The sequence below is a fragment of the Equus quagga genome, chromosome 6 (genome assembly GCF_021613505.1).
Source record: "Equus quagga isolate Etosha38 chromosome 6, UCLA_HA_Equagga_1.0, whole genome shotgun sequence".
NCBI lineage: Eukaryota > Metazoa > Chordata > Mammalia > Perissodactyla > Equidae > Equus > Equus quagga.
The window spans coordinates 85,509,430-85,527,426 of record NC_060272.1 but is presented as its reverse complement, the minus strand read 5'-3'; the positions used below and the strand labels follow the sequence as shown (position 1 = coordinate 85,527,426).

At 45.3% G+C, this 17,997-nt stretch overlaps 1 protein-coding gene across 1 annotated transcript in view; it reads right to left on the bottom strand.

Annotated features, from left to right (window-relative positions):
* The window catches only part of FBP2 (fructose-bisphosphatase 2), a 54,710-nt gene extending 39,753 nt beyond the window's left edge, over positions 1-14,957 (bottom strand). Inside the window, exons 1-3 of the mRNA XM_046663782.1 lie at positions 14,681-14,957; positions 10,420-10,582; positions 7,999-8,091 (exon numbers count right to left, since the gene is read on the bottom strand). Of these exons, the coding sequence (XP_046519738.1) occupies positions 7,999-8,091; positions 10,420-10,582; positions 14,681-14,850 (426 nt within the window). The 5' untranslated portion in view covers positions 14,851-14,957. The remainder of the gene's footprint in view (positions 1-7,998; positions 8,092-10,419; positions 10,583-14,680) is intronic.
* Between the last annotated feature and the right edge of the window lie 3,040 nt (positions 14,958-17,997).

The window sequence follows — 17,997 nt, the reverse complement described above, 5'->3', positions numbered from 1 at the left end:
ACCCAGTGCTTCCCCTCTGAAGCTTCCAACGCAACTTTACTAGTGTGTTTAATGTTTGACCTACTAAATAGACTGTAAGCTCCATGGTGACAAGGACTGACTGTCTTGTGCATGTCTATTTTCTTACCACCTAGTGCAATCTGGCCCATGCTCGTTGCATTCAATTAACACATGTACGTTTATACACATACATATGTATACAGGCATATATACTTTTTCATGAGCATGTTGGATAGTCTATTGCAACCCCTAAATTTAATCAATCTCTACTGTTTAAAGTTTAGGTTTTTCCTAAAATTATGTTTAACTTTTTGTTTTAAAATAAATTATATGGGCCAGCCCGGTGACACAGACATTAAGTTTGCATGTTCCACTTTGGTGGCCCAGGGTTCACCAGTTTGGATCCCAGGTGTGGACCTATGCACTGCTTGTCAAGCCATGCTGTGGCAGGTGTCCACATATAAAGTAGAGGAAGATGGGCACAGATGTTAGCTTAGGGCCAGTCTTCCTCAGCAAAAAAAGAGGAGGATTGGCGGCAGATGTTAGCTCAGGGCTAATCTTCCTCAAAAAAATAAATAAATAAATAAAAATGATTATAGATTCATAGGAAGTTGCACAGATAGTACAGAGAGATCTTGTGTACCTTTCACTCGATTTCCCCCAATAGTTACATTTTATGTATTTTCCTAGAGTACAATATCAAAACCAGGAAACTGACCTTTGTATCAAGTGTGTGTCTAGCTCTGTGCCATTTTATCAAATGTTAGACTCATATCCCCACCACCACGTCAAGACACAGAACCATTCCATCACCACAGACATCTCCCTCGTGCTATCCCTCCCCACTACCCCTGACCCTGGCCAACACTGATTTCTTCTCCATCTCTAGTGTAAACATGTCATTTCCAGAAGGTTGCATAAATGGGATCAGACAGTTTGGGATCTTGGCTTTTTCGCTCAGCATAATGCCCTTGAGATCCAGTGCAGTTGTTATGCGTATCAATAGTTCCTTCCATTTTATTGCTCAGGAGTTCTCCAAGCGTGGACGTGTCAGCATTTGTTTAACATTTCACCTCCTGTAGGACAGTTTGGTTATTTCCAGTTGTGAGCTATGACAAATAAAGCTGCTACAAACAACCATGTACCTCCTCTTTTTGCTGAGGAAGATTGGCCCTGAGCTAACATCTGTGCCCATCTTCCTCTATTTTATATGTGGGACGCCTGCCACAGCGTGGCTTGATAAGCAGCGAGTAGGTCCACACCCAAGATCTGAACTGGACGACTTCAGGACACCAACGTGGAACATGTGAACTTAACCACTGCGCCACCAGGCTGGCCCCTCTTTTTTTTTTTTTTAATTCATTGTGCTTTTGGTGTCATGTTAAGAACTCTGCGCCAAGTCCTAGTTCCTGGAAATTTCCTCTTGTGCTTTATTGTAAAAGTTTTATGCTTAAACCTATAATCTGTTTTGAGATGATTTTTGTATAAGGTATGAAGCTTAGGCTGAGGCTCTTCTTCTTTTTTTTTGCCTGTGGATATACAACTGCTACAGCACCATTTGTTAAAAAGACTCCTTCCTCCATTGAATTGCTTTCGAAATGTTGTCAAAAATCTGTTAGCCAGAAACTGTGAGATCCCTTCCGGGTTCTCTACTCTGTTCCATTGATCATGTGTCTATCCCTCTGTTCACATCAATCTTGTTGACTGTGGTGATATGATAAGTCTTGAAATTGGGACTGATTCCTCTCACTTTATGCTTTTTCAAAATTGTTTTAATTATTCTAGCTCCTTTGCCTTAAATTTTAGAATAATCTTGTCCATAACCACAAAAAAATCTTGCCAAGATTTTGAGAGAAAGTGTGCATATCGATTGGGGAGAATTGAGCCCTTTTACTATGCTGAGTCTTCCAATCCATGAACATGGTATATCTCTCCATGCAAGACACACTGTGGCTTCCTTGGTTACTTTCATCAGCATATTGTACTTTTCAGCATAAAAATACTGTATATGTTTTGTTAGGTTCACACTATTCCATTTTTTGAGCTATTATAAATCGTATTATACCTTAAAGTTTAGTTACCATGTGTTTATTACTAATATATAGAAATTCAACTGATTTTTGTGCATTGATTTTGTATCTTGTGACCTTGCTGAACTCACTTATCAGTTCTAGGAAGTTGGTTTTTTGTTTTGCTTTTTATAGATTCCTTGGGATTTTCTACATAGACCACCATGTTATCTGCAAAGAGGGACAGTTTTATTACTTCCTTTTCAATCTCTATGTCTCTTATTTCTTTTTCTTGTCTTACTGCCCTGGCTAGATCTTCCATCACTATGTTGAATAACAGTAGTGAGACTGTACATCTTTGTCTTGTTCTTGATATTAGAGGAAAAACATTCAGTCTTTCACCATTAAATGTGATGTTAGCTGTTGGGTTTTTGTAGATATTCTTTATCAAGTTGAGGGAAGTTTCCCCTCTATTTCTTGTTTTCTGAGAGTTGTTTTTTTTATTTCGGATGAATGTTGAATTTTGTCAAATGGTTTGTCTTCATCAGTTAATATGATTATATGATTTTTCTTCTTTAGCCTGTTGATGTGGTAGATTAGATTGATTGATTGTTGAAGATTGATCCAGCTTTCCACCATTGGAATGCCCTACTTTCTCATGGTGTATAATTTTTTTTTATGTATTGCTGAATTCTATTTGCTAATATTTTGTTGAAGATTTTGCATCACTCCATGAGAACTATGGGTCTGTAGTTTTCTTTTTCTGAACTGCCTCCATCTGGTTTTGGAATCAGGCTAATACCAGCTTCATAAAATGAATTGGGAAGTGTTTCTTCCCCTTCTCTTTTCTGGAAGAGATTAAGTAATCTTTAGACATTTGGTATAATTCTCCAGTGAAACCATCTGGGCCTGGAGATTTGTTCTTTGAATTCTATTTTCTTAGTAGTTATAGAGCTATTCAAATGATCTATTTTATATTGGGTGAATAATAGTAGCACACTTTTTGAGGAATTGGTCCATTTCATGTAGTTGTCAAGTTTATGTGTGTAGAGTTATTTATAGTATTTCTTTATTATCTTTTTGATGTCTCTTAATATTTTTAAATATCAAAACAATTCTGAGATTTCAAAAAGAGTGAAAAAAAGACATCTTTTTTATTTTAGCTTCCATTTTTATAACTAACTTTTTATATGTTTATTGATCATCTTTATTTCTTATTTTGTAAGTTGCCTGTTTTATGTCTTTGCTTATTTTTGTATCAGAGTTTTCATCTTCTTGTTGATTTTAATAGCTCTTTACATATAAAAGATATTAATGCCTTATATGTGTTACAGATATTTTCCTTGATTGTCATCTGCCTTTAACTTTATTTACAATGTCTTTTTCTTTGCAGTGCAGTTTTTTGGTAATTAAAATTATTCATTACAACCCTTATTATTTTCTTCTCTTGTCTTCATGTTTAGACAGAATTTCTCCTACATCAAGACAAGATCAGAGAAAGATTCTTTTCTGTTTCTGGTTTCATCCTCCACCTATCCACCAAACTCATTAATTCATCTGTAATCTCTTTCAGTGCATGGAAAAAAGAAAGGTTCAATTTTTGCTTTTTCCCCATTATGGTCCTAGTACTCCAAAAATCCACTTCATATTAGTAATATCCATTACTCCAGGCTCAATGTATTTGGTGGCAGATGGTTTGGGAAAGTAGACTATTTTTCTTTTTATTGAGGTATAACTTACATATAGCAAAGCACATAAATCTTAATTTTACAGCTCAATGAATTTTTACCTACATATAGTATATACTCACATAACCACCAAGATCAATCTATGGAACATTTCCAGCAACCTAGCAAACTCCCTCCTGCCCTCTCTCAGTCACCATCAACTCCCCCAAAGGTAACCTCTATTCTGGACTTTATCACCTGGACAGCAAAAAGATAATTAGTAGGGGCCAGCCTGCTGGCGCAGCGGTTAAGTGCACACGTTCCACTATGGTGCCCCAGGGTTCACCGGTTCAGATCCCGGGTGCAGACCTACACAACACTTGGCAAGCCATGTTGTGGCAGGCGTCCCACATATAAAGTAGAGGAAGATGGGCACGGATGTTAGCTCAGGGCCAGTCTTCCTCAGCAAAAAGAGGGGGATTGGTAGCAGATGTTCGCTCAGGGTTAATCTTCCTTAAAAAACAAAAAATAATTAGCTTTGCCTGTTTTGGAACTTCATATAAATGAAATTACAAAGCATGTGTTTTTTTGTATCTGCCTTATGTTTCTCAACATTACATCTTTGTGATTTTATCTATCTTGTTGCACGTAGTAGTAGTTTGTTTTTTTTCATTGCTACGTAGTTTTCTGTTGTACAAGTATACCACAGTTTATTTACCCACTCTAATGTTGATATACATTTGGATTTTTTTCCAGTTTGGGGCTATGACGAATCATTTGCCAGACACAAGCACTCATGTATCCCGGGTGCATACCAGGAGTGGACTTGCTGGGCTTTAGTGTATAAATATATGCTAGGCATTAGCAGGTGCTATCAAAAGTTTTCTGAAGTGTTTGCATCATCTTCTGCTACCACCAACCATGTGTAAGAATTCTAGTTTCTTCATCAACACTTGGTCTGGTTAGTCTTCTTAATTGTAGCCATTCTGGTGGGGTGAATAATGTCTCATTATACTTTTAATGTCCATTTCTCTGATGACTAAGGATGTTGAGCATCTCTCATATGCTTACTAATCAGTTGGGGAGAAAATTTCTTTTTTGAAGTGTTATTCAATGCCTTTGCTCATTCCTTTGTTTAGACTGACAGTATTCTTTATTGATTTGTAGGAGTTCTTTATTTATTTTATATATGAGTCCTTTGTTGGAGATACATACTGAAAATCTTTTCCTTCAGTCTGTGGTTGCATTTTCACTCTTAATGTTGTCTTTGATGAACAGAAGTTCTTAATTTTAGTGAAGTCCAATTTATTAGCCTTTCCTTTCATGGTTAGTGCTTTTTGTGTCCTTAAGAAATCTTTACCTTCCAGAAAGACGTGAAGATATTCTCCTGTGGTTTTTTCCTAGAAGTTTTATAGCCTTACTTGTTACAATTAAGTCTCTAACCTTTCTTAATTAATCTCCGGTATGGCGTGTAGGGTCAAGCGCATTCTTTCTCATATAGAGATTCCCTGGGGCCAGCATCATTTAGTGAAGGATCATCTTTTACTGAAGTAGCACGAACTTCAGTGTTGCCCCTTCATAACCAGGTGGCCACACATACATATGTACATGTGTGGGTTGATTTGTAGTTGCTCTTTTGTGTTCCATTGGTCTATGTATCTACTCTTTTTTTTATGAGGAAGATTTGCCCTGAGCTAACATCCATTGCCAATCTTCCTCTTTTTGCTTAAGAACGATGGTCCCTGAGATAACATCCGCACCAATCTTCCTCTAGTATATATGTGGGTTGCCACCACAGCATGGCTGATGAGTGGAGTAGGTCTGCATGTGGGATCCGAACCTGCAAACCCAGGCTGCCAAAGAGGAGCGTGCGGAACTTGGACCACTCAGCCACGGGGCCGGCCCCTATCTGTGTGTTCTTATGTCAATGAAAGAGTTGACTTTGGGCAAGCTTTGCTTAACTGTAATAATGGGGGAGGGGGTCTCCTGACCCTGTAGGGGTGTTACAACCCATACCCTTAAATTATTCAGACCCCAACTCGCTCCTTCCGTCAGACAGAGCCAGCATCAGTCCTTCTCCTTAGCATCTGGTTTTTGCTTTCCCGTGATTCTGGTCCCTGCCCCTCACCTGTGTTTACTGCTTGTTCATTTCAATGAGCTCAGCTGTGCATTTAAAGGTATGGATGACATATTTTACCCAGCAGTTCCGGATATTTTGAAGCAGGAGAGTTTTCACGTTGTCTAATCTATGACTTTGCTGGAAATGAAAAGTCTCTACTTCAAGAAAAAGGAAAATCTACCAACAGAGGGCTGAAAACAGTGTGGGTTGCCCCAAATGGTGTTCAGCATTGCTCCTTAGAGATAAAGGGAGCAAGATACCTTTGACAGTCCTCTGACTCTCCTGAAACTTCTATATTGATGCTTATCAGAGAATCACAGAAGTCCTGGTCAGAAACGGGCATCACCCCTGGTTTTGACAAGGTTCTCAGCTGCTGTGCCAGCCCCCTAAGGTCTCCGAAGTGAGCTGCTCTCTCACTACACTTGGTTTAAGCATCGCAAAGCAGTCTCTTCACATCGTCTTCACAATTTCCATTCTAAGAGGTTTATTAGTTCCTCAAATTTTCCCCCCTTCTTTAGAAATATTATGAAAGGGAATCTACGGTTATTTGAACTAGCCTTCAAAGCCTCTGTTTTCTTCAAAATTTAAGACAAAATCTCCATGTTCAAAGTCACGTAAATTCAAGTGTGAATATCCCATATTATATATAATAATATTTTTCTTTCTTGTTTTAAAGACTCAATTTTTCTAGAGCAGAATTGAGAGGAAGATAGTGAGATGTCCCATAGACCCCTGTCCCCACACAGGCACAGCCTCCCCGTTATTGCTCTTGTTTTAAACCAGTTGGTCTTGAGAAGCTGCTAAGAGCCGTGATGGTGGCATCAGAGCATCAGAGCATCAGAGCGTCCGTTTAATCCCCATCCCGCCACGTGCCCCCTGCTGATTTCAATGGAACTGCAGACCTTCTCTGTGCTTCAGTTTGCTGGCAGTAAAAGCAGTGATAGTGTGCGTGCATTTGCATCTCGGCGGAGGTGAGGGCTGGCGCAGGAACAGCGTGCCAGCAGGCGGGTGGGGCAGTGCCTGACAGAGCATTAGCCGTGATGAAAAAACCAATACCTAAAACTCAAAGATACAGCTGGGTGTCTTTTTCCAGAATCTCATAAACATCAGGCCAGCTATCCCTTTATTTTGACCTCTAAGCTGTACCTCAAAGGAGAAACAAACTCGTTTACTCACCGACCTCATCTTTGCTTCACCCTGAACAGCATCTCAGTCTTTAACTCTCTCAGATACCAGAGAAAGTGTCTCGTGTCATTCTCTCCTGCTCCCTCAGCAAAAATCTCCTCTCTCTCTTCACAAGAAGAAAAGAGAAGCACGGACTGGGAAAGCAACATCCTTGGAGGTTTCCTCTCACCCCTACTGGCTTGGCTTCCACTTTGTTCTCTGAGACAGGAGGAAGGGAGCGCTCACCCGCTCCTTGCTGTCTTCTCAGGAGGAGCGCTTAGGCTAATTCAGACATTCTGCTGGCGTTAGTTTCCCACTAAGCTTTTGCCCCCGAAAATCAAATTCTGGCCCCCTTTTTTGGACAACCATCAGCCAAGCAGAAATATCTACTGCAATACCAATATCTACAGACAACACAGTAGGTGATGTGGGGCATACCCAATCCTCTGCTGAGTTTATAATCCAGGAGCACTAAGAGAGACACACATGGAAAATTAACTACACACATTATGAAATTAGTGCCAAATTGGTAGGATAGAAAATAAGTGATGTCTGCATTTGTTTGATTGTGAGTAATTTAGCAGAAAGAGTGTGCTGTGGAGACAGACAGCAGGGCCTCTAAAGCCAGCCAGAGGGCAGGTCACCCAACTGAACAGTCCTTGAGACCTTCAAGTGCCCCTGGCCTCCTTCTGCCTGAAAGCCCACGGGCACAGGCCAGCCACCCTGACTGGAGCAGGCCTGGTCCCAAGTTGAGGTAACGTGTGGACTACGTGGCTTGGCATGAAGTCTCTGGTAACACTGGATGGATACCACGGGGAACCTCGTACCATGCTGACATTTGTGTCGCTTCCAGATTTTCAACACAAGGCACCCTCTATCCTCTTGCTTTACGAATGCTGTGAAGAAGGCAGGGGAAATCACCAGTGCAGCTCTTCCAACGAGAAGGCTGCAGCAGAGCACAGACTTGCAGCTCCCAGCCCAGGGGCCTTCTAGAAGCCGTTCCAGGCAGGAGGCCTTAAAGATCAGACTGTCTACTCACCTTTCTGTAGATGGCAAATATGGTTCCAATGGAGGCCAGGCAGTCAATGTTGGAAGATCCATCCAGTGGGTCAAAACAGACCACGTATTTCCCCTAAATGCAGAGGGGAGAGCCATCTGATCAGGTTGCCTTTGCACCAACACACTCTATGTAAGCGGCCGCATGTGGCAGATAGATAACACAGCGTGAAAAAGCAATCAGAGCAAAGGGATTTCCTTATCAAAAAGCACAGTCACTTATGGAGGGCAGAGCATTTTGCACATATGAACTGTGCAGCTCAGGGCCCACCTGCCCGGAAACGGATGAACTGACGCCCACATGGGGCGCTCAGGGTCCCACCCCCCTCCAGAGAGCTCTCCTGGCACCTGCGCTGGCTCCACCCTCCCCTCCCACCTGGGCCCACTGGGGACCTCAAGCTGCTGAGGTATAAGAGGACACCAGGTCCGGGAAGAGGTAGGGAAAAAAGATAAAGTTGAGCTAGCTCTATCCATATCCAGTGTCAGTTATTGATTTATTGATAATTCTTTCTGAGCCTCTCCCTAGACAGGCTTTTTTCATTTTGGAGCACTTTCACCGAAAGACTTCAGAAAATCTCAGAAAAACGTCCCCAGGCCTCTGGGTCTGTCTTGTTAAGACAGCTAGTATGCACAAATACATCAGGAGAATAAAAATACCCTTCTGGGTTTTGCTGCGTCCAGCCCACCTGGCTGCTGTGAAGACCAGAAGGCAGAGCGGGCGGGTCTCTCTCGCCCACCCCCACCGGCATCACGGGCTGCCCCAGCCACCATTCCATGAAAAGAAATGCCCAGATACGTTTTACAAGCCTCCTATGTGCAAGGTCCCGTGAGGACGTCAGTGATGGGGACCAGAGTCTCCTGGGTAATTAAACGCTGGTAATGAGCCATCAGGTAAAATGGGAGTCATTTCTCCCACCACTAAAACGACTTTCCCCGGCTCTCCAATGAGGCTGCCCTAGCTTAAGTTGAGCTTTAGTTCTTCTTTTTTTTTTGGTCCCTTGCTCAACCTGGGGGAGGGGCACACAAAAAAATGGAATAATCCATAAATTGGAAATTCCCCATTCTTCCTGTGGATAATCCAATTCGGCCCATCCATTCCCACGTGCATTCATTCAATGGCTATTTGGTGAGCATCTAGCCTATGCTGGAACACGTTCAAGGAGCTAGTGTGGGAGCACGTGTGGAGTAGTCAGGAACCAGCATGAAGGCCTGTGTAGCTCAGGCCAGCTGGGAAAGAAAATGGCAGATTAGATTGTAGAGATCATCGAGGGTCGTATCAGTGGAAATGGAAAGTTGAAAATAATAGGTGTGACTTAGCTTCAGTTACGTGAAGCAAGTAAAATGCTTTGCACAGTCCCTGGCATACAGTAGGTGTTTAACAAATTTGGCTTGACCTTTTCTGTCCTTTCAGCTAATCATAAAGAAATGGCACCTTGCCCCCAACACTCAACGTGTAAAACAAGGGCCAATAGTGCCAGCATTTATTTTGTGTTACTGCATCGCAGCTGAACGTGGGTTGCATCTTCTGGCCGCCAGCAAACCTCTCTCTTTAATAAACTGTGTGTGGGGCCAGCCTGGTGGCCGAGTGGTTTACATGCTCCGCTTCGGCAGCCCAGGGTTTCCCCAGTTCAGATCCTGGGAGCGGACCTGGCATTGCTCATCAGGCCATGCCGAGGTGGCGTCCCACATGCCACAACCAGAGGCACTCACAACTAGAACATACAACTATGTCCTGCAGGGCTTGAGGGGAAAGAAGAAGGAAAAAAAGAAAAAAAGAAGAAGATTGGCAACAGTTGTAGCTCAGGTGCCAACCTTTAAAAAAATAAACTGTCCGTGAAACCACAGTGAATACAGACCCTCCCAGCCATGCCCTACAGTAACCAAGCTGCTGCCGCATCACGGCTGAGCGTGCGACCTTCGTGATTTCTTCCCATATTAGTCCAACAGTTCGTCAGGCATGAAGACATCTCTGCAACCACAGCCCCCTTCGGGAAGAGTGTGTTGGGAGGGGCGTGGAAGTGGGGATGAGAAGAGGAAGAGGCTGAAAGTGTGGCTCTCCCCAGAACTCTACTTTTTACCAGACTTGATGATTTTCCAGCCCGGAAGGCCAGCCCTGCTTACCAGTACAGTAAGTGAAACTCATGAACCCCACCCACTGAGGCGTTTTGGTAAATTGCTCTGATTTATTTCCTGAATGAATCACTGCCTTGTTAGGGAGTCTTTTTTCACTAGACAGCATAAGACTTTCAACTAATGAAGTATGCAATCCGTTCTTCCCGGCAAACAAAAGTTAAGCAATACAGGAAAATCTCAGAAACTAAAGAAAAGCTGTGCAACCCAAGATTCTTCCCGACTCAGCAGCACCATCTGCTGGGGAGGGGACTGCAGCCCGCCCCGCACGCACCCTCTTCTCCTTGGCCGTGATGATCGCCTCCTTGTTCTCCTCCGAGACCAGGACGCAGGTGCTGTAGGAGGACTGCAGCATGTTGATCACCAGGGAATTGGACAACACGTCCAGCTTCTTCACCTCGTCCCCCGTCACGTTCACGGTCCCCGCGATTCCATACCTAAGAAGACAACGAGGTCACGAAGGTCAGCCCTGACGCTGGGGCACCACAGTGGACCCTACCTTCCTTTCCTGGCTCTGGAGGCTCCGGATTATAAAGATAGACCAAGTGGGTCATGTCTCACGGCGGCGATTCTTAACCCTCCTGCCTCACACGCACCTCGGGGGTACTGTCATGGTCCCTTGTTCTCCAGATCGCAAGGAGAATTCAGTCTTACTCGCACACAGACCTGCACTCAGCCTGGGAGGTGACGAGGAACCGAGACTTCATAGTCAGACACATCACCACAACTGTACAGCACTCCAGAAAGTATAGGACCGCCTTCCAGCACTGGAATTTCAACTGTTTGTTGATTATACTCAAATGCTGGCCTGCTGGGCCCCATTAAAAATTGCCTGCTGTCGTTTGGCGTTACTTGAATAAGAAGGAAATTTGAGGACGGACTCAACGGATTTAGCTCTCCGCTACCCTTCCAAGCCACACAAGAAAGAGCACCACTACAAAACTCTACCCAGCTTTGTGTATTACAGTGTCAACAGGCAAAGGTCTCTGCTTCCCCTTTGTCGGGGATCCTTCTCAAATGCGAGTCAGATGACTTTCACCTCACCCAGAGCTCCCGCGTTCCCCACAGTGGGCCTTGGCCACTGACATTGCCCCTTGTCCCTCTCACCCTCACTCGGCCAATCTCAGCCTCTGGAACCCACCGGGCACACACCTGCCTCACCACTGACCCCCGGTTTTGCTGCCCACCCCCACAATCTTCCCTCTAAGAGCCACGTGGCTATCACCCCACTCAAGCTTTTTGCATTCCAACAGCCACAAAGGTCCTGTGGCCACCGGCACCCAGCAAGCTGCTCCTCTATTTTCATCTTCACTCACAGCATTTCACCCACAGGATGCTCTCTGCGCACCATCAGCTTTTTCCTACCCACCCGCCTAATTGCTCCAAAAGCTTCTCTGGTCCTCCTTCCTGTTCCTGCCACACCCCTGGCACACCTCTGCCATCCCTTCCACAGCGCTCACAATTTGCTCATGGGAATGCCTTTCCTGCTGGATTATCTGCTGGCCAAGGGCAAGAACTGTGACTTACTATTTGTCTCCACAGTGCCTGAGGGCAGAGTAGAGCTCAGTGTGTGTTTAGTGGCCTGTGAAGAAAGGACGGCAAGAGAGCAGTTTCCCTTCCTCTCCTTTTTTCAGCGCCATTCATTGGCTGAAGGAATTCACAGGTGGTTCTAAGGCAGCCAGGGGTTGAGAACCACTGAGCTACCCTAAGCAGGGCCAACTCACTTCCCACCCTCTTCCCTGATTGACAGCCCCCCCCACACGCCCCCCACAAGGCGATGTCGGATGTGCTGTGCTGAGCCAGCCGCCTTAGAAAACAACACTGGTAGCCTGGCCTCAAAGCTTGTACCTTCTGGTTCAAAATAAAAGCAAACAACAGCAACAATAAAACTGGGCTATTTTGCGTCGAAGTCTAAAGGGACCACAAACCCTATCCTCCTGTTTAAACTGGAATCTTGATGCAGCTGCGGCTGGAGAGTGACGAGCTAGGGCGCCGGAGGCCTGCGGTGGGCAGAGCTGAGAAACAGGCTCAACGTCCTGTGCTTCGCAAAGCCCCCAACATCTCCAACCCCACCTCTACTCCATCCCCAACCAGTGTCCAGGTGCTGGCGTCCTGCTGGGTCTACCCCCATCAACACCCCTCCTTCCAGAAATAATGGAAGGCCATTCACAGTGAGATCTCATTGCCTGACACCTGCTCCAAGTCACGCGGTGGGCGAAAGGGCGCTTCACAACCCAGCAGAGGACAGTGTCTCCCACCACCGTAACTAACACTGAAGCCTTGCCGACAGTTCCGAGGGGCGACGGCCCACCATCTTGACGCCAGAAAGCCATGGAGAGGCTTCCGGCAAGGCATTCCCTTCTTTCTACAGCAAGGAGCGGAGAAAGAAGAAGGAAACACACGAGAATTTCTGATCATTTTTGCATTTATCGAGCCTGGACCTAGAGATTTCTTCCCAAAAAGAGGAAGCAAAGGAATGCGGGGCTTGAGTCCCTCCCAGTGGGAAAGTGACAGGAATATGTGAGAGTCCCGTTCTGCTCTCAGGAGCAGAATTGCTCCAGGACCGACTGCAACCTTTTAGCAACTTGAGAAGCAACCCCAGGTCCTCTTAAAATAACCTCAGCATCTTGTTAGAAAGAAGGAATTGCCAGCCAATAGGCTTCTCCTGCTGCCGCTTTGGGCGTCTGTTGCCGAGGAGCCGGGGGAAGGATGCCGGCTGACGGATGCCGGCTGACTCGGCAGAATCCCGGGCCTCTGCCGGGCGGGGACCCCGCCTCAGTCTGCGAGAACGCGCCGGCGCCTCCGTCTCGTTTCCACGGGCCGCGCCTGCCATCTAGTGGTCATGCGGCTGCATCGACATTTCCCGGCAAAAAAAGCCGGCAAATTGCCCCAGGTCTGGGCTTGGAACCCTGGCAATCAGGAGTATTTACTGAGCATTTATTACGGGTCTGGCACTGTGGAAATGATTATCACGTGGACTTACTAAGCCTTACAACAACCCTAGGAGTTAGGGGCTATTAGTGTCCTCTCCATTTCATAAGTGGGGAAGATGAAGTCCTAGCAAAAATAGATCATTGCCCATGATCACATGGTAGAAAAAGCCAAGTCAGATGAGTCCCTTAATTATCCAATCTCTGAGTCCACTTCGTCTGGACGCTCAACGGCCACAAAGTCAGGCAGCGTTCTGCAGCTGATTGGTACAACCCTACCGCAAGCGCTGCTGCCTAGCGGGACGTCCCACACAGAGGAGCCGCCCATTAGGGTGGGTGGACGATACTGTGATGTCAGCAAGCAACAGGGACTCCCAGGAACCTGCTCCAAGCACCGCGGGGCCCACACACAGTGGGAGGCAAAGCCACTACGCAGTGTCCCTCAGCAGGACCCATCACCTGGCAGGAGCAGGACAGAAGCAAATGGCTGCACCTCACATTCATGAAGGTCCTTAAAAAGCAGAGCTTGGCCATTGTTGCCAAATGAGGTGATAAGACAGTTATAGCAACACACGGAAGGGGAAAGCCGTCAGAATGCATCTTTAGGATCCCGTTACTGCATCACAAAACCTTGTATCAATAAATTCCATACTTATCTTGTGATAATGACATCTTGTGATATAATGCTATCACATTTTTTTGTGTTAAAACACTAACCTGCTAAGAAAAAATCTTAAATTTTGGACTTTGTTATTTGTGCATTTGGGTGCCATAATAATAATAATTAATAATAGGTGCTTTTAACCTCTAAGAAGACCTCCCAGTGAAATTACTACAATGAAATGGAAGCCGAAAGAAAGACTGCTTTTTTTTTTTTTTATCATAAACTTAAGCTGCACACTTGGCCATGCCGACCAGCAGCCGTAGCATGAATCTGTCATTCTGTGCGTGGATGAAGCACCAAGGAGAACAAAGTGGAAGGGTGCTCTGCGTTCCCTCCCCCCGGCCCAGCCCCTCCCAGCTCCGTGCGCACCAAGTGGAGAGGAAGACAAAGAAAGACACAGAAGAGAAACTTTGAAAAGCGGCCGGCAGAAGACTCCTTCTGTTGGAGAGAGAGGAGAGGTTGGGCCGGCCCTGGGAAGTCATCTGTTTTGTAAATGACCCCGCTCCTAACGTATTGGCACAGGTTCCGCCTATAAGATGCTCATATCCGCAATGGGCATAAAGAGACGCTTCAAGTCTCCTTGCGGTTTCTTTGTGCCAGGGAGAATGCAAATACAAATCATGATAATTCAGTGTGTGTTTTAAGGTCACAAGCCACTGGGCTTGTTATTAAAACACACGGCAACTGGAAAAATTATATATATATATTTTCTCCATAGCGTGTCTCCGAGTATTTTGTTTCTTTCTCGAAATGTCAAAGTACCCTTTATCAAAGCACACGTGACAGTAACAAACACAACTTCCCTCCAGGGCACAGAGGCAAAGAGCTTTCCCTGCGGTTTCTCGCCCGGGCACCGGCACCTGCGGCGCTGCGCACACCCGCCCCGGGGGCGGCTGCGGGTCGGGGAGGCCCGCGCGCCCGGCCCTGCGCCCCCGACTCACAGGTGGGCCAGGCCGGCCTTGCGCACGGCCGAGGAGATGGCTTTGATGGCGGTCAGCATGGAGTTGAGCAGCTGCGTGAGCTCCCCGGTCCCTTTGGCCTGACGCCCCTTCTCCATAACGTAGCGGGTCAGCGTGAGCATGTCCGTTTCGAAGGGGCTTCTGTCCGTCATTGCGGCGGGGAATTTTTCAAATCCTTCTTTCCTCCCTGCAGAAAGCCTTGTTTATCTCTGAGGGCTGTGGCTCCTCCGTATCAGAGCTGCTTAGAAGTCTGTGCTGGCCGTGCCAGGACCTTTAAGGAAAAGTGCCCCAGCCCACGTGGTTGAGATAACTGGGCGAGCCCTCAAGGAAATCTCCCCGGCGCGGGCTGGTTCTCAAGGCTGCCAAGGCCATAAGCAAGCTGTAAATAGAAACGGGCAGCCCAGAAACACAGACCTTCTTTCTCTTGATGAACCTTTCTCTTTAAAGATCCTAAGAAGCAGTCATTTACTAACAGGTGGGAGATGAGAAATCTAGCTACTGAAAGATGATCCATAAAACTCTCTTCTTTAAGGACTCAGGATCCTTGGCATGTGTCTGCTGCAGAACCCGACCTCCCTGTAGTCATATAACTGGCAGATTGGCGGACGTCTTATCTGGGGTAAGGGTTACATAAAATAGTGGCAATCCTGGGACTTCTGAGCCAGAGTTCTTTCACATAAGTTTGAAAAGGATGCTTTTATTCCCAAAAAGTATGCATGACTGAATGGATCTCCAAATCTGGAAGAAAAAGGCTGTATTGCTAGCACAGAGCCTAGCACCAGAGTTATTTTACCAGTTTCTCTAGATCTGCACTTTCATATAGGAAACATTACAGAAGAGTATAAAGAAAAAGTGCAAGTTCTCGCCACCTGCCCATCCCCCAGCCCACTCCCTAGAAATAACCACTAGAGCTGGAGGTGGGGGCTGTTTTGGTAACAGGTGCCATCAGGCTGGGGCTGGGGGGGGGGGGTGGTGGTGGTCTGCATAAGGTGGTCCAAGCACTTTCTCTAGTGGCCAACAGATCCGGCTCTGAGTCCCACGCTAGTCATCTGCCAGTTGTACCACCTAGGAAAGTTCCTGGAGCCTCAGTTTCCCCTTGTAAATGGAGATGACAATGAAACATCTACCTCACAGAGTGGTTGTGAGGATGAAAGGTGATAGGTGTGCCTGGCACATCCCATTTCTCTTGCATATATAACTGTTATGTATACATATATAATTCCGTTTTACAAAATAGCAGAATGTGCACATTGCTCTGTAATTTGATTTTTTTCCTTTGACTTATTTCGATTAGAATGTGTCTAGCTGCTAGTAATAGAAAACTCAGAGTGATTTAAATCTTGGAGTTCATTTATCTCACATTTTCTCATGAATTCTCTAGGAGGCGGCTGCTGGCATGCATTGAGCCCTTCACAGGTTCCGCTGGGAACCACTCTGTCTCTTCTTGGTAATCCTTGGTCAGCTGGCTTTTGCCTCCAAGCTTGTCATTTTAGCTCTGAACATCTCGTCCATGCTGAAGACCCAAAGAAGGGAGAAAGGCAGCTCAACCACATCAGTTCCTTTTTATTAGGAAAGAAAAATTTCCCCAGAAACACCCCACTCCCTGCTTCCGGCAGACTTGCACCAATGGCGCACTGGCCAGCTTTGTATCACATGGTCATCTCTTGCTGCAAGAGTTGGGCACTGGTGTTGGATCAACCATCTCAAGTGTCTGCCATAGCCAAACGCATTGGAAACACATCTGTGTGGGCCCTGAGAGACGGCCTGCATCCCAGGGTGGACAATCAGGTGGACCACGCTGCGACAGGCTTCCTTCTCTGTGCGTGGGCTCGTGCGAAGGCTTCCGGGAGATACAGCTCTGGGAGAGGAGCAGCTCTGCTGGAACGTTTTAATTTTGACATCACCAGGATGTAAACCAGAAAACTGTCTTTTTCTTTTCCAAGAGCTTCTGGGAATTGCGACGCCTGTGGAATGGAACTTTCTTTGATCCTGCCCCGTCTAAGTTTTTGTCTTTTGCATGACAGATCAACCATGATTCGTCGGACGTGATTATAGAAAGAGCAGTGGCTGGAGATGAGGAGTTCCGGGCCAGTAAATGACTGCCAGACCAAGGAGGGCCTGGTTGACCGGTGTCCAGGTTCCCTTTAAAGTCTAACGTTGTCATCTGATTAAGGTTTTCCCACCTGATGGTACAAAACAGTGCCGCTCAAAGTGGACCTCACATCTTTCTTAGAGAAATGAATACGTACATTCACACAAAAACCCATTCACAAATATTGACAGAAGCTCTGTTTGTAATTGTCAGAAACTGCAAATACCCAAATGCTCTTCAATGGTGAATGGATAAACAAACTGTGGTAGATCCATAAAGTGGAACACTATTCAACAGTAAAAAGGAACAAACTATTGTTACAGGTAGCACGGAGATGAAACTCAAAGGCATTGTGCTGGGCAGAAGCAGCCAGTCTCATAGTCTTACAGAGACAGAGAACAATGGCCCCAGTTGCCAGGGGTAAGGGGTGGGGAGGGGGCCGGAAAAGGGAGTATTTTGCCTGATGGAACTGTTCTATATGCTGATTACGGTGATGAAGACGTGAATCTATATGTGTTAAAATTCATAGAACGGTATATTTTTTAAGTCATTTTACTGTAAAACAAAATACAAAGAGAATCATGGACAGTCTGCAAACTGTGCTGGTCCACGACAAGGGAAGTAGAAAAACTGAAAGTATTTAGAAATTTCTATAGCAATTTTTCTGTTGCGTTTGTTCTGATTACATTTATTAAAATGTAATTTATGTTTAACAAAAAAAATAATTTAAATGGAAATGAAATTACCATCTAACACAAATCAGTTGGGGCCTATATTTTGTAATTATTTGTTTTTTAGTTCATTTTCCCAGTAATTTTTTTTTTTTTTTACCATTTTAACCATTTTTAAGGTACAGTTCAGCGGCTTTAAGTACATTCACATTGTCCTACAACCATCACCATCATCCATCTCCAGACCTTTTTCATCTTCCCAAAGCGAAATTTTGTGCCCATTAAGCACTAATTCTCTGTTCCCACATAGTCCCCAGCCCCTGGAAGCCACTGCGCCACTTTCCATCTCTACGAATTTGACTGTTCTAGGTACTTCATATGAGTGGAATCATACAATACTTGTCCTTCTATGACTGGCTTATTGCACTTAGCATAATGTCTTTGAGGTTTATCCACGTTGCAACATGTGTCCAAATTTCCTTCATTTTTAAGGCTGAATAATATTCCGTTGTACTGATACACCACGTTTTGTTTAT